At 34.5% G+C, this 21,734-nt stretch overlaps 2 protein-coding genes across 3 annotated transcripts; both read right to left on the bottom strand.

Moving 5' to 3' along the window:
* Positions 1-462: 462 nt before the first annotated feature.
* On the bottom strand, positions 463-16,834 carry LOC106071534 (protein GOLM2-like). 2 transcript variants are annotated; one of them, XM_056036156.1, is made up of 7 exons: positions 16,280-16,833; positions 11,400-11,454; positions 10,478-10,544; positions 9,726-9,854; positions 4,762-4,784; positions 3,672-3,697; positions 463-2,691 (listed from the first exon to the last, which is right to left on the bottom strand). In XM_056036156.1, the coding sequence occupies exons 1-6, from the start codon at positions 16,634-16,636 to the stop codon at positions 3,690-3,692; spliced, it is 639 nt and encodes a 212-aa protein (XP_055892131.1). In that variant the 5' UTR covers positions 16,637-16,833; the 3' UTR covers positions 463-2,691; positions 3,672-3,689. The 2 variants fall into 2 exon arrangements, with proteins under 2 accessions (XP_055892131.1, XP_055892139.1); XM_056036164.1 differs by lacking the exon at positions 463-2,691 and having other exon boundaries at positions 3,668-3,697; positions 16,280-16,834.
* A 799-nt stretch (positions 16,835-17,633) lies between these two features.
* Positions 17,634-20,422, bottom strand: LOC129927363 (uncharacterized). The gene is made up of 2 exons (XM_056036024.1): positions 18,437-20,422; positions 17,634-17,832 (listed from the first exon to the last, which is right to left on the bottom strand). The coding sequence occupies exon 1, from the start codon at positions 20,145-20,147 to the stop codon at positions 18,828-18,830; it is 1,320 nt and encodes a 439-aa protein (XP_055891999.1). The 5' UTR covers positions 20,148-20,422; the 3' UTR covers positions 17,634-17,832; positions 18,437-18,827.
* Between the last annotated feature and the right edge of the window lie 1,312 nt (positions 20,423-21,734).

The following is a 21,734-nucleotide window of genomic DNA, read 5'->3' as shown; positions in this document are numbered from 1 at the left end:
CACAGATAAGATCAGCAGTAAAAAAAACTAAACAACAAAGGCACAATTTGATCACTTTGAGGCAAAATAAAACATTTACAAAATTTGTTATTAAAAATTGGAATGTGATTTCTTAATGATTGATCAGAATACACTTACATATATATATATATATATAAATATACTTTTATAAATATATAAGCATTTTTTTTTTGTTAGTAAAAAAAAAAAAAAAAGCAATTAAATCTGGCACAAATATGAATGATTTTTTAAAAGTAAAATGATAAATCTTCAGCAGATTCCTAATTCATATCACCACTTTAAAACAAATACTAGAACAAAGGATTTAAGAAAAATACAGTAAACATCTAAGTAATGAACTTAGGGATTGCATATCAATAGATAAACTAAAATTTTTAAGTGGTGTTAAAAGCCTTCTTAACTCTTTCAGTGCAGCGTTAGTGGTTCCTCTTTTTTAGTTAATTTCCTGGGACCAGAAAAATGTAAATACAATGTCTTAGTGCAATTGTTCATCTTTTATGAAATTTGAAGTCATTAAATGTGTTTGGTATTGTGATTTTTAAATATTTATGGATTAAATATTTAATTAAAAGGTTAAATCTTTCAGTATATTGATTTTTTAATGAAATTTAAAAATGTTTTCTTTTTCTGTGCTCAGTTTAAAATTAATGAAAAATAATTTTCTAGAATAATTCCTTTTATTTATCAAATATTTGTAGCCCATTCATTTTCCTTTAAAACAAAATCAAATGTTAGATTATTTAATAAAATAAAAAAGTTATGTTAGTTTTAGTAATTCTCCCCCCCCCCCCCCCCCATATTCCCTTGAAAATGTGTGTTCATTCATCTTGGAAAACTACATCAAAATAATTTGCACTAAAAGAGTTTAGAGACTTTTATACATGCAACAAAAACTGGATAGAAAGATGAAAAATCATGATTATATAGATATACAAATACTATATTTTCTCCTAAGAGACAGTTTTTATTTACTTTATAGTAGTAACAACTGGACTGAGACATTTTTTTTTTTACTCTAATGAAACTGATGCAAATAATGACTGCAAAAATCACAGTGGGCTATGTCTATGAGAATTAAATAAAGCTGTTTCACCCAAATGTTAGAATTACTTTTATTAAAGAACTATACATATAAAAGTATAGTATAATATGGTCACTTAATGATTGTTCATATGGACCTATCACCACTAAATGAGTCGTATTTTAAAAGAATAAAAAAAAAACAATCAATCAACATTGGAGACTTCATGGTTGCTGAGAAAGAAAATGTTGCATGTTTTTTTTTTTTTGCCAATGGTTAACAAGGTTTCATGTTACCATTAAATTTGAAATCCCATGTCACAAGGATTTGAACAAGTGACCACTACGTGTGGTAGCCACCACATTCCTATACTAGTTATAGGTTCTTAAATTATAAGAATAAATCCTAGAATCAGAGATGAGAAGAATGCAATATGAAATGCTGTCAAATCTTGCCTTTTTCAACAGATATTGTGATTTGAGTATATACCAGCTGTCAGCAATTCTTATTTCCCAAACCCTTTAGGCACTGAAGTGTATAAATGACAATTTTATTTTTGGTTCTAGAAATAAATATTTTGTAAATAGTCAAGAGTGCTTTTTAAAAAAATTACATGTAAATTCGTTAACTTTGTTCGAGAAATGAGCTTATGCATGTCATTTTCTATGACAGCTCTCTGATATTTTTTTTAAATCCCTAAAATATGTCAAGGTGCAATAGGCAATAAGACTCATTTGGAGGTAATGGATCACATATTTAAATTGTTCTTAAAACAGAATATTATGCAGCAATTGATCAATCTGAACAAGTTGAGTAAATATCAACAGTTTTTAGATTAACATTCAACAAAGAGGATACACAGGTTCTGGTATTATTAAAGGATTAACTATTTTTATTCTAATTAAATTAAGAAACCCAAGAATATTTATCTGAACAACCTTTTTATACCATTAGAGAACTACTTTACCATACTTTCTTTTGGCAACACAAAACAAAAAATTACCCTCTTTAAAAAAACAAAACCAGATAAAAAGTGTTGTAAATTAAAGGTACAAGCCCTACTCTGAGGTTCAACATTACCATCAACACATGAAAGGTTAATCAAAAGTGTATAATTTAATGTAGACACCATACATTACTCTACGCAATATCACCCAGAACATTTTTTAAAAATCAATATAGCCCTCCAGTAAGAGGACAGACTCAGAAAGAGGACAGACTCTGCATTGAATTTGTTTTATGCCCTCCAAAACCAAAGGCTATTAAGAAAAAAATAAGTTGGCTTACTAAGAATTTTTTTTTTAAATGGTGAGGACAAAGCAAGATGGGACAAATCAATATAATACTTCTGACCAGATGTTGCTATTAAGATAAATGTTTGTTCAGTTAAGAGAAGAAAAATACAGCAATGTTATCAGAAGAGTAACACAAAACATTTGTTGCTGCATCTCTGAATTTTGTCATAAGAAACAAAATGATAATACATGTGTACCGTAATGTATTGAGATTCTTCTATCAATAGTAGGCTGGTAGTTCATAGGGGATGATAGTATTTGCTTGCACCATTAATTTAGCACATTCATACATTTAAAAATGAATAAGTTATAACAAAAGTTCCATTTTTACAGTCATCTTATCCAAATAATGTTCTGAAAAAGGAGGAAAAAATTAATAGCAAGAGCACTACAAGAATGTAATTCTCATCTAATGAAACAAACCAGAAATTAACAATTCAAACAACTTAAAAGTAACACTGCAGTGACATAATTTTAAATTGAAATACTAGAAGAGAGAAGAAGCAATACAATGTCTCTAATAGGAGTTTTGCTGAGGGGTTAGTGATCCCAAACTGCATAAGATATTTGCCAGTCCTTTGGACACATCAGCAGCATGGAGAGTGGGGGGCGACATCAATCCGACTATAAATAATGCCCAGGCTTGCGTCTCGTTTCTTCTACAAGATGAACCATAGTTGTTCTAAGATTGAGGGAGGCCAGCAAGTCTCAGGTAAGCATACCTGGGACATACTTTTGACTTCAGTGTACTACAGTGCCTTCTGAGTGTTTGAGGAGCGGAGTTAGGAAAGGAGGCAAAGGCAATAAGGTGTTGTGCAGATTACATGTTAACTAGCTAACTGTTGGCCCTAAAAATATGTGAACTATTCTTCACCATCTCCTTAAGGTGTAAGGGAATACTATTCATCTCATAACTATAAATATTATTTCATCTCATAACTATAAATGTTATTTCATCTCATAACTATAAATATTATTTCATCTCATAACTATAAATATTATTTCATCTCATAACAATAAATATTATTTCATCTCATAACTATAAATTTTATTTGTGTGATGAAAATTGACAAAACTAATCACTTGGGGAAAAAAAAAAGGAAATTTTCAGCTTTTTTCATTTTCTGAATTTTTTATTTAAATTTGTGACAATTTATTTTGTCAGTCAAGGACACTTTATATTGACTGGACTTGTTAGAGCACATGTTTTTTCAAAAGAATTGAATTGAATAGTAATGCAACAATTATTTTAAAGGTGTCTTGATGACTACTTTTTGGGATACCTTTTAAGTCTAGACTTTTGGTACATAGTTAACAAATGAACAAAAACTTACCCAAGTTACCTGGAGCTCTCAGTTACCTGAAAATATATTATTGTGCATTTCAATAGGAAGCACCACAATATTTAAGTATCAGCTTCTAGAAACATTATTAAAACACCCACCAGAGCAGAATATAGATATCATACAACTTATAATCCTTAGCATATTGTAGGAGCTGATTTTACAAACTTTATCTTGAAAGATTTTCATAAATCATAAGTTTTAATACAGCTTGTAATTATAATTACTTTTAAAAGTAAAAATATAAATAGCTAAATAATTTTGTATTTAAAAGAATATTTTAAAATATATCTAATAATAGATTATAGACTAACAGAAAACAACAGCTCAGGATTAAATAGTTAACATGAAGAGAAAAACAACAACATGGAACTACACTGAAAAATACTTGGTATACAGTTACTACCTTGTTTTTACAAGTCTTTTCATCCATTGATAGAATGAAACTGTTAAATGTATTAGTTTTACCAAAGTGATAGTCATTTAGCATTAGATGACAATATGTAATTAAGTGCATTTATATAATGCACGAATTTAACAAAACACCAATCAAGAGTAGTAAAAGTTTAAACATATTAGTTTAGTATTGTTCTGAACGCACAGACATGTATATTTGAGTCTGTGGGTATAATGTAACCAAAACAAGTTGTAAATAGATAATCTGAAACACAGTACTAAACGCCAAATAAAATATGTACAAATATTCTGCTTGAGAAAAATCTATATTTTTCAAGGTACTAAATAAATCAAATAAAATGTGTACCACCTTCTAGAGGAAAATGTAATAATTTTCAATATTTTAGTGGCCTACACTCTATTGATTTCAATAGATTTTAAACACTGGTAGTGATAATTGAAATAGAAAAATGAGTCACAGAAAATCAATGAAATAACTATCTTAGATCTTACTGCAGAATAACTTGAAAACTGATCTACAGAGCTATTAAACATTTATGAGCAATAAATCTTTTGGTGAGCTTTCTTTTATGTTTCGTTTGAGATGAAGCTTAAGGAAAATCAGTTATCTGTTACTATTGTATAAATTAGAAAAGTTAAAAGATGAAAAAAGAAATTTTCTTACCAGCTTGTTGTTGTGGTGCTTGGCTGTTTCGAAAAAAAATAAAAAATTTTAAAACATGTTAATAAAACAAGGAACATTCTAATAACATCTGTTGCATGTTAAAGTATAAAACACTCAACACTCTGAAATTATTATTTTCTCTAATATCTGATTAAAAAAATATACATCTATTATTCAGTGGCATAGCAAGGTATCAGTGGGCTGGGTTCAAGAATATCTTCCCCCCCCCCCCCCCCAACAAGACAAATTTGGTGCGTGACAACAAAAATAAAAAATTAAGCCGCTGGATATATATCGGTACATTTACGTTTGATTCAGTTAGGACTGCATACAAGTAATAGTGTCTTAAAAGCCAATGTTTCTACAACTTCTTAACAGAATCAAATGACTTAAGGTGTTGCAAATGAACAAACAAATAATTGTTTTCCCCCATTATCCACATTTCCATTATGAAAATACTTCTGTGTAAAACTATTTAACCATTGATAAAAACTATTATCTAGTTTTATGTCCATTGTTTAACAGTAATAGATTTAATATTCATTTTTTATCAATTAAAACTTCAAGAATGACATGATGCCTTTATGGAATGCTTCTTTGAAGGGTTTCTTCTCTGAACAATATTCTATGGCACTATCATCAAGGGTCAGTTGAGACTACAAGAAGAGTGGCATCATATAACTCTCTAACATTTGCACTTGAAATGAAACTTTGCAACTCAAACCCATGAAATTTGTCAAGTAACTGAGAAACAATGACATCGATAATTCAATCAAATATGTTGGTTGAAAATCTTCTCTGCATCTTGAATTAGACTCATCAAGTCGCCTTTTAACTTTCTGCAATCGTGTTGAGCAAAAAATCTGGATCAACACACCTAGATGGAGCTACTTCAGCTGTCTCATTTTTACACTCTCAAAGTCATTTCTCAAATGACTTACTTCATTTTAGATCTTCTCCAGTTGAGTTTCTGTTTTGTTTACAACACAACAAGGTTGATTGCACTTACAATTTTGTACTCAAGAATAAGCAGAACTATATTAATGAATGCTGCAGCTTTCAGGCGTTCTTTTTCCTTAGGGGAACACAAAGTAATTTGAGATAACAGCTTTAGTAAATCAAAATATATGGTCTCATTGCTGTTACAGCATCATTCTTTGATGAACACCCTGTGAGGTACAATTTTTGGAGTGTCCTATAAACTATGCTCTTCCTTTTACATTCAAGAAGTGCCCATCTTGAGATGCTGTGAGTGAAAAACAAAAACATACTCACATACAGAGTAACAGGAATCAGAAACATCTTCAACCCAGCTGATGGAATCATTTAAGACCAATTGTGGTTAGCACGGTGAACATAATCAAGACCATCAAGATAATGATTGGTTTCAACATAGTGTGCGAGCAACAGCTTTTGTTGAAGCAATGCATAAAGGCAAATGTACTATCCACACATATTGGAAGCACCATCATAGCCTTGGCCTGGCAGTTTAAGATAAATGGGAGTTTTTTCATTACTTGGAGCATTAGTTCAGCCAATTCTGCAGATTTCTGGTTCTCAAAAATATGGAAAACCTAGAAATGACTATGATTGCTATTTCTTTTGGTCTATTCGGAGATTACAAAACAATATAAAACTCCTTCCCAAATTGGTCTCGCCATTAATTCCTATATTTCAAAAAAATTGAACATATTTATTGATTTTATGCTGTTTATTTTGCTTGCTTTTATTAATGTAAAGTCTAGATCTAGATCTAAATTTACCAAGAGCAGAGCTAAAATAAAATTGCTTGTTCTTTTTTTATGCACAAAAAAAAGTAACAGATTGAAATTTGAGAAAGTTAAATAACTAGCAGCTGTGAAGAAATTTTAATTCGTCACCATCATGCCTATCCCTATAGAGGTACTTGTCATGGTCTCCCCTCATTTTTCTGTGCAACACATCCATATTTCCCTTAACTCTTTCTTCCTCCATCCCCACTCCAATTCCTGTTACTTTCAATGGTTTTAATATCAACAATTGTCACCACAAACACATTATTAGGGCTAGCCACCATTAAAATAAACATATTGAAAGCAGCTCCTTAGATTTAAGCTTCTGGTACACAGGCTCCAGTAGAAAACTGGAAATTGATATTTTGAAGTTCATATACAGTTTGGTCTAATACTTAGGACATTTGATGGAGCTTTTTACATTTAAATGTTTAAATCAATTTTTTACAAAAGTGCAATTATTTTTTTCATTTTGGTGTCATCCCCAAGGGCCCATGTGGGCCCCAAATGGTCATGATTTATGGGCCTAAGCCTATGTCAGACACCCATCGCCACAGGATGTACATTTCTGTTCCTGGCCTCAAAATCTATTATTTCGCATAAAACTTCACATAATTTCTAATGAACCTGACACTTGCTATTTCTTTTGGTCTATTCAGAGATTACAAAACAATATAATATGTTAGCGGGTGCTAACACATGCTTGGTATACCTTGTCCCAAAGTGACCCTTAAGATCAGTGGCAAATTCAACTGTAACAGCTAAGGGGTGGTTTATGCAATAATATGCTCAAGGGCCAAATGATTTACATTTGAAACACCGGCAGGACCTTAAAACCATGAAATCAAGAGGACCTTAGAGACATTAGAATTTGTGAAACTAAGCCTGTTTCTACTCATTTTAATAGCACACAACTTGGGGATACCACTTATTTCCTCACCACAGTGATATTACACAGCAATAACAAAAAAAAAGCAGATTGATAAACGTATTTACATGCCCTTCAAGGCACACTTTCCTTTAAATTGAGATGGGGATAAACATTTTTCCCTTGTGCCATTTCTCTCTTTGCACCACTCTTCCTTATTCCCGCACTTTTACACCAATGGAGTTCATTTTGTCTCTGTATCGATAGACAATAACAACTTAAGACAGTTATCTGTAAGTATATTCTGTGTTAATTGTCTTTTTCATTTGTTTGTAGTTAATGAATGCCAGTGGCCCAAATGTCCTTTGATTTTACTTTGGTCCAGCAGGATTTTTTATATGTATGTTTATAGTATTGTATTCATACAAAACGAGAGGTAAAAAATATGTTCATCTATACTGCCCGATCACAAGCTGAATTGCTAAGGGTATATCTTCTTCAGACCTGATATTTTTTTTTACTGTTATTGTCAATTCAATTTGTGAGGTTAAACTATTAAATCACAAAGCAGGATGGTGTCAGGGGGAGGTATGGCGAGAGTGAATATGTTACTTTGATATTTTTGATTGATTGATTTGATTTTGATTTGAGGCACATCGGCACAATTTAGGCCATGTCGTGCCTGCAGTCCCTTAAGGATCCCTCTTTCTCTAAACAACAAGGGCCAGATTCTATACAGTCATATCTGATATTTTTGTATGATATTGATATCCCCTTGTTTAAGTACTCCCAGGTTATGAATGTGAATAGTTTTGCACGTGTTATGAACTGAATGATTTAGTCTTCTTTGAATTTGCGAGAGAGTGTGTTTGTCAGTGAGGTCTTTTTCCAGGTCCAGGAAGGTGGGATGTTTACTTCCTGGACTGGTGTTTGTGTATTATTTACTGACACTTAATATAGCTGTGTGCTTATTGAGTATATTGAGTATTAAAGTATTATTTGCATTTCCATGGATATCTGAGTTGGAGTTAAAGTGTATCTGGTAGTCATTGTTCTTATTTGTATAACCATTAATGAGCCAAGCAAGTATTAATTAATGGAATTGAGTAATTGTGTAACCCCTAACGAGACAAGCCAAAGACAAGCAAGAATAGAACCCTGACAGATGTTTTTTTTTAGTAGTTATGGGAGGGGGTTGAAAAAAATATAAGCATAGTTCCTCATTTTTTTTTAGCTGTGTCATGTCTTTGTGCCTTTGCCTGCCTGCTTGTCAGTCAGCGAATAATACCTGATAGTAATAGCTGGGCAAAGCTAATCCCTTTTCAATAATGTTTTGTAAAACAAGATGATTTTCTTTGTTGAAAAGAACATTTTGCAATAGCTAACTGCATATTTTGTTGTTTACAACTCTTTCTCTCCATAATTATTTTAAAGTTCCAAGAGAATTATTTATTTCGCTCATATGTATTTCACTACTCTGTTATGATAAAACTTTTTTTATTTTCAGAAAATGTTACTTTTTGGCATAAAATTAAAGAGGAATGCACACCCTTTAAATATAAAACAAAGTAATTTTTATACAACTAACATTTAATTTTGGATTATGGAATTTAAAAAAATGAAAACTTACAAACTGGACAAGTCTCATTGGAACTACATCTAGACTTGATCTAGGTAATATTTTATGATCCAAATTGAGCTAAAAGTATTTTTTATGATAGTTATTCTGATGAGTTTATTGGCCAATTGAAGCGCAGGATCTTTTATACATGACTGAAGGTGAAAAAAACAACACACACACAAATAACACAAGGCTAAAGTTCATCCTTATAAAGCTTTTAAATTTCTTGTTTTCTTGTGATTATTCTGCATTTGAGTATGCAGTGAATGATTACTATAATTTAGTGTTGTTTTTTTTTAAACAGTTGGTCAGTATTAATATTTTATTCTTCTATTCATCTCTAGCAATTAAAATATAATGTATTATACTGTCATTCATCTCAAGTTCTATTTATTGATAGGCATCTTCTAGTTCTGAAAAAGGATGACAAATGTTTGTGATTTTTTTTCCCCAATAGAGGGAAATATGCTACCTGGGTCAAAAGTAACAGAAATGAAGAGCTCTACTAAGTTCTTTAACAGTGGTCAAGTCCATCAATTTGCTGGAATTATGTATCTATGAAACCATTTAAAGTGAACTCAATATGTGGCAACTGGTATAAAGATGGCAAGCCTTCGAAAAAGAATATCCCTAACCAACTCCTTTTTCCAAAAACATTTTTTTATAAGTATATGATGAGATAATGAAGATATTGAAAACTTACTATTTAGGAACATTTTGCAATAATTCCTCAGCATTTAATTTAGCCTCAGTCAGGGCTTTACTAAGTTGTTCTGTGCCAGTAAGTTTAGAGGATATATCTAGTATCTGCTTTAGAGGCTCAGAACAGGATCTGACAAAAGATGAAAATCTAATTTACAATTTTTTATTGCATGCATTATATAAGTTAATTTTATAAATAGCAACAAAAGGTATGCAGCTTAACAAAACTATATATATATGTAGTTTGTCCCAACAAGGTTTGGTAAAAGAGTTAAGTTTCCAAATTTCAATGACGTGGAGTACTTAGTAAAACTGAAAGGCATCAGTTCTTGTAACCTAATAAGCAATAGCTACACACATCAAGCAGCAGCCTTCTGTTAAAAAAACAATTAGTAACCTGTATACTACATTGTGGTGTATTTTAGTGTTAGGACTGTTTAACAGAAGATTGTTATCTTTCCATCTTACCTGAGCTAAAAGGAAAAATGTAGAACCATAAAAACTATTTTAAACATTTTGCAGAGGAAAAAGGTAATAACACCTTCACAAATGCTCCAGGCTATACTATTTTATTTTAATATTATATCTAACTATAACTTTTATAAAGGACAAGTGCACAATTATTTATTATTTGCTTAAATCTTTACAAGCAAAAAAAAAATTAAAAAAAATCTTCAACTGTGATATTTTTACAGACAAAAATGTGTCAATACAATAAATGAATGACTGATTGTCTTATGAGAAAGAACTTACTTCAAATCACACACTTGGGGTTTAGTTTTTTCAGCTTCCAATTTTTTATCAAATTCAGCTTTTTCAGCTTAAAAAAAAAAAAAAAAAAGTAAAAATGTTACATACATTTATCTGTATATTTGTACATTTTCTATTATAAATTTATAACCAAAACAGACAATAATTATTTTTTTTTACTAAACCATTAGATTCTACATAGTCTGCATTCATTAATGTCATTTAATAAGTATTATTATATTTTGTACCCAATTAAAATCAATTTGTTCAAAAGCCAAAGAGTTTATCATCAAGTAAGTAAACAAACAAAACATTTGCATACATGCTACTAAAAAGCAATTTGGAAATCAAGGACATTGATAATATAATTAAATAGTTTCAAGTCAAATCTTCATGCAGTCCAAAAGTACTTTGCTTAAAAACTTTTGTTTATTAAAAAAAAAGCTTCTTTCATATGATTAACAACACAAAGATAGATCTATTATATTAAAAATGCAGTTTTCTGCAAGTGTTCTTATAATACTTTTGTCTCAGGATAACAATAAAGAAAAAGGCAACAAAATGTTTGCTACTTAAAGCTTGGGCCATAAAAGCAAGGACTAATAAAGATCAAATTAGACTTTTCTTGAAAAAAAAAAAGAAAAGGGTGTTGAAATTATACTTTTTCATGTAAAACTCGACAGTCCGAAGGAAGCAATTTTTCATAAATGATGCTGAACACTTGTATAAGCTAGACTTTATTTTGCCAAAAAAGCGGAAATGGAGAGTTGGAATGTTCCAATTATCATGCTAGTCTAATTAAATGGAAATTAAATTAAAGCCAACAACATTATTTTCATTAGAATCAGACATGACAGTGTAGGTATAATTTACAGGATTTAAAGTTGGCTTTAGACCAAATTTAATATGCAACATAAAATCTTACCTTTAAGGGCATCAACTTCTTTTTTTTGTGTTTGAAGGTTTGCATCACATTCACCCTGAAATTCAAATTTCACAACTAAGTATTTTTGAAACAATACTCTATACTAATCAAGATGTATTTGTGTGCATCATCAATCTTTGAGTAATCTTTAGATTACAAAGCAGTGAAGACATTTGAAAAAAAAAAAAGAAACTCTTTACATTAAATTATATATTTATAAAATATGATTTTCCTACAACGTTGAAAATATTTTTTTTATTGTAAATAACATGTCTCATGTTTTTTGCCCCTATATGTAAAATTTGTTTTAAAGCTACAACCTGCAGTAATGTCAAGAAATGTATTAGGTAGGTCTAGTATCCAACAACATTCATAAAAACACATGACATATGACATTTTTCATTGACTTGCTGATCGATGATTAAATACAAAAGCAAGTAGACCAAAGCAGAGTGAGTGGACAGAGAGTATATGAAAATAAAAACTGCAAATAGCTTCAAAGTAAGTACAAATGTAAACAAAATAGAATAGTAGCAGGTTTATTAAATAGCAAAAATTCACTTTTAAATTAACAAATTAACACAAAAGAATCTAAGAAAAAAAAATGTAAACACTTTAGAGACACTTAAAGTCATAAATAAAGTGGCAATATAATGATAGCTAAAATGCTCTGAGGGCAACAAAAATATACATATTATATAGTAAAAAATGTTTGGTGTTTTAAAAAACATTTTTCATTCTCACTATAAATATTGGAAAGTTTCAGAATTATCCAGTCCTATATATATCTAAGGTAAACTGTGATGTGGTTTCCAGATAAAGCAGCTCTGCATACAGTAAAATTTTTTGTTGTTTAAAGTAGGGGTGCACCGGATAGTACTTTTTGATATCCGGCCGGGGCCGGATATGACTGGATAGTAAAATTTGATATTTGGCCGGGGCCGGATACCTAAGTGTCTTGTTAATAGCTTGTGTTGCTGAACATTTTACGAAACTGTTAAATAACATACCTATATTGGTTGATTTCATTTTTTTTTCCTTTTATATACCTTATTGTTTTAAACTCTGTTACTGATTGATTTATTCAAGCTTAACAGTATTTCTAAAAATCTGTATAGCATGAGTGTGTCTGTGTGTATGTACGATGCCACCAACTGTAAAGGATGTGTGTAGGAAGGTCAATGTAAATAATGTTAGTATATATTTAACTAGTTACTAATGTAAATCTCTCATAAGTAAAGTGCAATCTGCCTTGTATAGTGGTCGGATGTATGTGTTCATGAATTTCAGACCAACACCCTGGTCAGATATACCTAGTGAGCCTACACATGTAGTCCTAGTGTAGTGTGTATAGTTGTTTGTGTTAACCATTACGCATTGTTTTTTCCTTGAGCATACCCACGCAATAGAGTTGGGTGTCAGTCAAAAAAGATAACACATTGGCATGGTCAGTCAAGCATATAAATAAATTATACCCGTCCACTAGTTAGAGGTCAAGGTTTTTTTTTTTTTTTTACACTCCAGCATATTGTTTCTTTGTTTGCTAGATCTAACTGCGGTACTATTATTCAATTTATTTTATGCGTGTGACCTGTAGAGAGTGCTTACGTCCATCGTATCTGACTTGGGGTCACCTGTCAATCAATGAACTCAATGTGATGGGCTAAACAAATAAAAGGGGGAGGGAATTGTTCATCTGGAAATATACCTGGTTACCTTAGAGGTGTGGCTCCTGTAGTCCAGCCCCCCTAATAAAGATTAACTACTAAATAAACAAACTCAGTTCCCTCGAAAGGTGTGACCTCTAGAGAGTGTCAATACGCTGACATTAAACCTACGTCCATCGTATTTAACTTGTTATCACCTGCCTATAAAAAAAACTCAATGTGATGGACTAAACAAATAAAAGGGGTGGGAGTTGTTCATTTCTACCTCTGGAGATATACCCGCACAGCTATACAGACGTCTGGTCAGCATGACGTAGTCAAGGAATGTAGCATTTTAACATGTTAACTAACCTACTCAAAGGTCAAGACAAATTTTAAAAAATGTCAGCCATTGCTGCTCTGTGTGTAAAGCGCATTTATGATGTAAAGTTTCATTTCTATTTATATAAGTTATTAACACGCCTTGTCTTTATAATAAACGATGTTTGGTGCATATTCATAATGTCTCTATTTTTAAGCACATGTATTCATTAATACATTTTACAACTGACATTAATGGAACGAGGTCCACTTTATGCATATTAAATAGGTGTATTTTTTACTATCCGGTAGTGATATCCGACCGGAGCAGAATAGCACCGGATAGTAAAAAATGCCGGATATTCGGCAGAAGCCGGAGCGACTATCCGGTGCACCCCTAGTTTAAAGGGTATCCTGAGTTTTGATTGGGTTTGAAGAACATGGTCAGCTTTTTTTTTTTTTTGAGTGTCATTCTCTTGTGGCCTATCTTGAGATGAAACATATGCTGCTCAAGGCAGAATAGATTATAATAGTCATCATTTTTAATGTAGTGGTTTAACACAGAATTTGTTGCAATGACACAAGATCTGCCAGAATGTAACAATGTATGCTGCAGTAATTTGTCCAATGATCATTGGTTCCTGATTTTTCCTCATGGTCAACCTAGGAAGCTATTCCCACTTTGGGATTTAGAGTTTTCATTCTTTGGGGTAGGGTAGCTTTTTAAAATGCCTTTGCTCCTTCTCCAGTCAGTGTTAACAGTTATGCCAGGCCCAGCTTTTGAGCTATAATACATGTGAAGGCTAGACTAGTCATTAAGATATAATAGGAGACCAGTGCATGGGCGTAGCCAGGATTTTTTTTCCCGGGGGGGGGGGGGGGGCACCCTGCGGAAAAAATTATATGTATATGTGTGTACATAATTAATCTTTACTACATTCTGACCCTTTCGGAAGACGTTTATTGTGCCCTAGAATAGGTTCTTCCTGGAATTAGTGGAAATCTTGTAGACTCCCCGCCCTTTCTAGCAAGGGGGCCTGGGAGAGCTTGCAAATCGAAGCCCCGCCGCAGAGCACTATTTCTGGTATTGAAAGCCAACAAAATGCATATTCTGAGTATCTACAGTGCATTATCTTGCTATTAAAAAGTAATGTGCTGTTCTTACTGACTTAGACCCTCTCGCGCCGTATGGCGCATTTTCCAGCAAGCTGTTTCCGCAACTCTTATTATGCGTAATTCATTTTGTCTGAGAACATGTCCCGCAAGACCTCATGTGACGCTCTGTCACATCCTTACTAAGGGTTCGACTCCCAGTTCGGCATATGATTTCTTTGACTTAGACCTGATCTCTATAACTGACTCCGAAAATCTGTCTTAGCCATCTTTGTTGAGCCACATTTAGTGTTTTTCAATTTCGACAGATGACTATTCACACTTAATTAATGGAGCCCAGCCACTGGTAGAAATTTGTAACCTCTCTTAACTATGCACTTGGAATTACATGCCGGTATTTTGCTTTACATTTTATATCGAAAAGGAAAGTTTTATCGCCAAAATCATCTGTTGAGGGGTTAATTTTTTTTTTATTCAAAACCCCATTTAGCTACGGTCATAGAATTTGGTGACTGAAGTTGCTTTAAAATAATATTGAAGAGAGAGGTTTTCAACTCAAAACGCTCTGTAGGGGAATTTTAAACTCAAAACCATCAGAAAGGGTTTTAAATTTTTAAAAAAAGCCATCTGGAGGAGGGGGATTTAAACTCAAAACCCCTCATTAGCTTAGCTACGCTCAAAGAATTTTAGTGTGTAATTTGCTTCTTTTATATTGAAGAGGTATTTTTTAGCATCAAAACCCTCTGAAGGGAGATTTAAACTCAAACCCCCCTTTGACTACGCTCAAAACTCCCTTTAGCTACGCTCATAGAATTTTGAGTGTGTAATTTGCTTTTTTTTTATATTGAGAGGGGGTTTATCGTAATTTTTGGAGGCGGTTTTAGAGTCAAAATCTTCCTCTAAAGCTGTTTTCTTGGAATTTGGGGATTGTCGTTTGCATTTTTATAAGTTTTGTTGATAGAAGAGGGGGATTTAACTGCAAAACCCCTGGTAGGGGGTTTTAAACTCTAAACACCTGTAGGGGGTTTTAAACTCAAAACCCCTGGTAGGGGGGTTTAAACTCAAAACCCCTTCGGCTGTGTTGTGGTAAGTGATGATTTAGTATTAAAATATCACATTATCACCTACAATAAACAAAATGAAAGCAAAAAATCAGTCACTGAATACTAATAAATTAATAATAAACGTTAAAATTCAGGAAAAGTAATAATTTTTTCCCCACATTGAAAAAGGTGGTGGTACGCTGTACCGGTTATACTGTCACAAAAAAAGCACTGTATGAGCCACATACATGCATTTTATAGGTAGTGGGAATAGCTGCATGGACATGTATGTTCTTTGCACTGTCAACATGACAGTATTGAGTTTGAGCCCTGTCTGCCTTTGTCCCTTGTTTATAGGCTAGGACATAAGTTTTTAATAACAGTTTCTAAAAAAACAGTAGTATCTAGGCTAGGTACTGCATAATTTTTTTATAACAGTTTCTGAAAAACAGACAGTATCTAGGCTAGGTAACTGCTTTTGGAAAGCTTATAACCACTTCCATTACCAGCAATTAGAAAACAAAACAAAAACAAATTAAACAATTTACAGAACATGGCCAGGAAAACCAGAAATACAGTTAAAACCATGATTTACAAGACTAACAATATTTTGACAATCTTGATTATTGGCAGAATTGCTAAAATGTAGAAATTTAGTCTTAGAAAGATTTAGATCTTGAAGAATATTTATAAATTAAATATCTATAGACAGTATATAATAGATCTACATCTAAATTCTAAATGATAATTTAATTACCAAGGATTTTTTCACGCCATTTAATTCTTCTTGAGCCTTTTTCAAGTCTGCTTTTAAGGTTGTCAATTCTTTATCTTTTTCCTGAACAGCTTTCTGTAATGCATCTCGACTTCCTTGAATTTGTTTGATTTCCTCTCTTGCTGTATTTAAATTTCTTTCAGACTCCAATTTTGATGAATCCGTATCTCGTGCCTGAATTCGAACTGCTTCCACCTCTGCTCGGAGTTCAGAATTGATGTTGTAAAATTTCCAATAGTTGTAAGACAAAAATCCAACAACAATAAGTAAGGCTATAATGAGAAACGGTGGTGTGCGACTTGATCGCATTGTTGTTCTGTTAGTGGGTGAGCCGGTCATTCTGTCAACGATGTTACTAAATTATAAGATGGTGATAAAGAAAAATCAATGAAGACAGGCAAGCTAGATTTAAACCTCGTTCTGAAGAGGTTAAATATGAACGTACGTATTAGAAATAGAGGTCTACGTCTTGTCTAAATCATGTAGAAGACTACTAAGGTCTAGATCTCTATTAAAAGTTGTTTTTCCGGTATTTCCGGAAGCATTTTACTGCCAACATTTATTAGAGTAAAAACTGTTTCGCGGACTATAGAGTCTACGTAAACAAAAAGTAATAATTTTTTTATTTAGATCTAAAACTAGTCTTTAAAAAAAATATGTTTTTCATATGAGTTAAAGAGCCCAGGTTAGTTTTATCTCAACCTAGCCACGAAACCACTTTAAATGACATGCTTCTTCTGCGTTATCATTTTGGAATTGGAGATAGTCTGATGAGAAAACTATAGTCAAATATGAGATGAAATGCACTGTAATTTCCAGATCGGGCAGCTCTCCATAATCCGAATACTATATTTTTTCTTTTATAGGGGTGTTTTGGGACCTATGATTAACATATATATTAATATCAAAGCCCTAGTCTACCTATGTGATGAGCTTTGCTAATTGCCTATACGGTAGCGTTTCAAAGAAGATACATCACTATTCTCAATTTAGTCCACTCTTTGTACCCACACTATTCAGATGTTCTCTGCTATGTTGACAGATGCATTTACAGATAGAGGTAATAACGTAATAAATATAACATATAGATTTGATCGTGGCATATTCAACCGAAAGGCGAAATCAAAAACAAAATCAGAAACAATCAGCGACCTGCTGAAGACTCTACACTAAATGCCTGCTCCGAAATTATCTGCAGAGCATCATCAATAGTATTTTCCGACTTCGACCTCACTATAAACACAAAAAGACTGCTCTGGGTAAAACCTAGTCGGATCCAAGCTTTAAGATAAATGGATAGGAAATAAATACAGTGTACAGATTCACCTACCTTGGCAGCACACTCTCCCGAATCGGAAACATTGATAATGAAATCGACTAGCGTATCGCCAAGGCCAGTGCATCCGATAGTAAACTGATAGTAGACTAAAACTTTTTGGAATAGACGATTGAGGTATTACCACAAGTAGGCCTACAAAGCGAGCAGGGGTCTGTCGAGCTGTCATCCTCCCCACATTGCTTTATGCCTCAGAAACCTGGACAGTATACAGAAGATATGCATAAAAATAATGAACCACTTTCAAATAATCAACAAAAAAAAAAAAAAGTCACTGAACGTCCTTGAAGACATTCACACAATCTTGATGCTATTGGTAGGCAGGTCTGCAGAATGGAAGACTCCCGCATTCTTAAACGACTTCTTTAGGCATGGCAAATGAAGAAAAGGAAGCACTCGCAAGCCCAACAAAGAAAACGCTACAGGGACACCCAGATAGCGTCTCCGAAAGCCTTCAGCATTGACCCTGCCACCTGGGAGACGGATTCCGAAGCACATATGATACACCATTATGGCTTCGCACTGTGAAAACTGGTGCACAAATTGCAGAGGACAAGAGAACATCGCTGCCGTCAGAGAAAAAAAAAAGCAAGGCCAATGACACTAACTCCAGAATAACCTGACCAGTGTTCAGCCGAAAATTCCGAGCTCACGTAGGTCTCACCAGCTACATGAGGAGGCAAAAAAAAAAAAACAGTGCAAAACCCTCAGTCACCTGTAATGATCTCTGTCACCACACAAATTGCACATTTTACCATAAACTGGGCTTCTGTTAATTTCGTTCCTGCTGTCGCATCACTTACACTCATGTTGGTCTAATTGTTCAGATTTTTTCTCTACATCACACCCTTAATTTAAAGGGCAAGCACCACATCTGGAGAAACACATTTAGAGTGTTCCTCCATCGTGTTGCTTACGCTTGTCTGCTCAGCTCGCCAGCAGTAGCCTACATATTGTAATAACTGAAGTGTGGCAACTCAACGAGGACATAGACGTTTATTTACACTGAGACATGACAAACACAAAGGACATCTGCCTTGAGCACATCATCTCCATATTGGCTCTAGACTTGGGCGGAAATCGTTAGTCTCTTATGTCAACATCCGACTTGTCTGGTCACTGATAGTGCGCACCTTCTTTCTGCACTATCTTGGATGGCGGTGCGCATGGCAAAGTCATAACATTGCCCCCGTCTTAGCACTTTTCGTCCCGAAAAGAAACACTGCAGCTGAGGTTTGACAGTTCAGGTGGAGGTTGATCAGTCGGAGCCACAGGCGGCAGGGAGCGTGTTCCCCACGAAGCCATCCGCATTGTTCTCCTCCAGTGCCGCTTTCTCTTTCTCCAGTTAACCAGGCTGTTGTTGCGACGATGACGTGGCCGTTTGCCACACAAAGAGATAGTGTCGAGCACTGTTTTCTTCAGCACAGCCGTTGATCGGACATGCTGTCTCAGCAGACCTTCCCGACAGACGCCTCTCAAGGGAGCTGCAGGTTCACATGCAGCCAAGCTGCAAACAAAGTCCAATGCACCGCAGTCATCCTCAGATAACAGTCTCACGTCCAGAATATAGGTCTCTTCAGGTTCAAGTGGAAAATTTCTTCCTCTTGACAGCTCAGATTTAGAGTGGTTTGATTGACATTCATCAATGCCAATGTCGATGATGATGGTAGAAGTACATATGCCCTGTTGGTGGTTTTCTTGGCATCTAAATTCTATGTGTGATGCACCGCACGTACAGTTCATGCTTAACCTCTGGATGCAGTTGTCAAGCTTCGAATTTCCCTCGTGAGCACCGGCAGATAGGCAGAGGTCTTTAAGGTCCATAGCAACAGGCTTGAACGCAGACCCAACGTTGTCTTGCTCCGTCCGGCTCATTGAGGTACTGGTAACAGGTACAACAGGAACAAACGCTTCAGGCACATAACAGACTTCAGTTAAGGTACTGGTAATAGGTACAACAGGAACAAACGCTTCAGGCACGTAACAGTCCCCAGTTTCTTCATTTGTCTCCTCCCGTTCGACTCGGTACATCCCGTTGAAATCATCACAGCAATCGCCATCATGTTTCTCGTCTTGAAAGTCACAACCACAAGACTTACCCACAACACAGACACAGATGGCGCTCCAATCCCCAGCATCTCCGTCACCACTGTTTGTGCAACCACAGTCTTGACCACGCAACTTCTTTACCAACGAGTCTACAGGCAACTGCTCCTTTACCAACGAGTCTACTCCTTCTTTCAGCTGAGACACCATTTTATCTACCTTGTTCCCCATACTGTTCATTTGTTCACACATTGCATCAATACCTTCATTTATCTTGCCAATAAGCTCATAAATCTCCGGTTCAATTTCAAATAGGTAGGTCTCCGGATCTTCGTCTTCATCAATCAAGGCTTGCCGGAGACGAGCTGTAAGCACCTCCTTGGTACCACCAATTATCTCATATCGGTTACGAAGTTCCTTCCTAAGCTCTCTAACCGAGAGTTGGTCTAATTGTTTCAAAGCTGCCATTGTAAATCCTACCTCCTCTCATTGAGTTGCCTATAATCCCACTTCTGACAACCAATTGTAATAACTGAAGTGTGGCAACTCAACGAGGACATAGACGTTTATTTACACTGAGACATGACAAACACAAAGGACATCTGCCTTGAGCACATCATCTCCATATTGGCTCTAGACTTGGGCGGAAATCGTTAGTCTCTTTCTCTTATGTCAACATCCGACTTGTCTGGTCACTGATAGTGCGCACCTTCTTTCTGCACTATCTTGGATGGCGGTGCGCATGGCAAAGTCATAACAATATCAACACATAAAGCTGGATTATCTTTTGCCAGCATTATTTCTCTTAATTCATTGTCTGCACGTCACAATTAATCTGTCTCTAATAAGAATGTCTTTTAAATCACCAAATTCATATGCATAGTTTTTTTTTTTTTTTTGTACTTGCATTGTAAAACAGATATCGAAGTTTCCCCCACCCTCTTATAGGATAGCTGTAAAAAATAAAGTTTTATCTTTCGTACTTTACGCTTCTCTTAGCGACAGAATATGCTTCAAATTTCTCTATAATCTTACTCATTATCCCACCCAGTGGCGTAGCTAGGGTGGTGGGAGAATTTGAAAATCCCCCGGGCCCCCAAATGAGTGTTTTTTACATAAAAAATTAAATATTACGCAAAATGCAGGGGACCCCAAAGAGGTCACCCCCCCCGGGCCCCCAAACGATGGAAAATTCCTAGCTACGCCCCCGATTCCACCCAAAATGAGTTGTGTAAATCTAGTATCTATATAGTCTACATTAGTGCATATGATGCATCATCATACAATGATACATTCTTCCCCCACCACGGTTAAAAAAAGATATAGGACCAGAAAACAAACCTTTGATTAAATCTTTGCCACTCTTCAGACAGGTTCGTGGTTCCAATCTCTGAAGAATTCTTGGGGGGGGGGGGGGGGGGGGGGAATTAATCATTCCATTTTCCTACGTCGCCCCATGTAAAGATTACAAGACGAAGTAAATACATACAAAGATAACGCTCAGACAGTAATCTTGAATTCCATCTTGATCTCCGCTTCCGTTCATATATTATTTGTGCATTATTTACATATCAGCACACAGCAATGGTCGCCTGTTTAGCCGTAACCATGTTCGAGTGCTGAAAATACCATTTTTGTCAAGCATGGAAGTTTGGAAAAGGATTCCTTAAAGTGAGCTTCTGGTAATTAAGGCGATTAGGCCAGCAAGTCCCAGTTGGAAGAATAACATAGGCTATCTACAATGCTTTATTTGTCAAATCTCAGGATAGGCAAGTAGTGAATCATACGATAACAAATTTGTAAGAACGCAAGCGTTCATTCATCAGTAAGATGCTTCTTGTCCTCACGAAAAGTTGCCACATTTGCCTCGTCATACATTAGGCTGTCAACGGTCATTCTATTAAAGTGGTAGGCCCCTACCGGTGTACCTCATTGTATTATTGAGGAGCGTAGTCATTTCGAATGACGCATTACTGTTGAGAGAAATATAAATAGATTGAGCCTACCATCTGTCTAGATCTAAAAGCGCCTTTGATTGCTATCTAATGGGAGTTT

This window comes from Biomphalaria glabrata, chromosome 1 (assembly GCF_947242115.1).
Source record: "Biomphalaria glabrata chromosome 1, xgBioGlab47.1, whole genome shotgun sequence".
Lineage (NCBI taxonomy): Eukaryota > Metazoa > Mollusca > Gastropoda > Planorbidae > Biomphalaria > Biomphalaria glabrata.
Note: the sequence above shows the minus strand (reverse complement) of the source record. Positions and strands in the feature narration are given on the sequence as shown.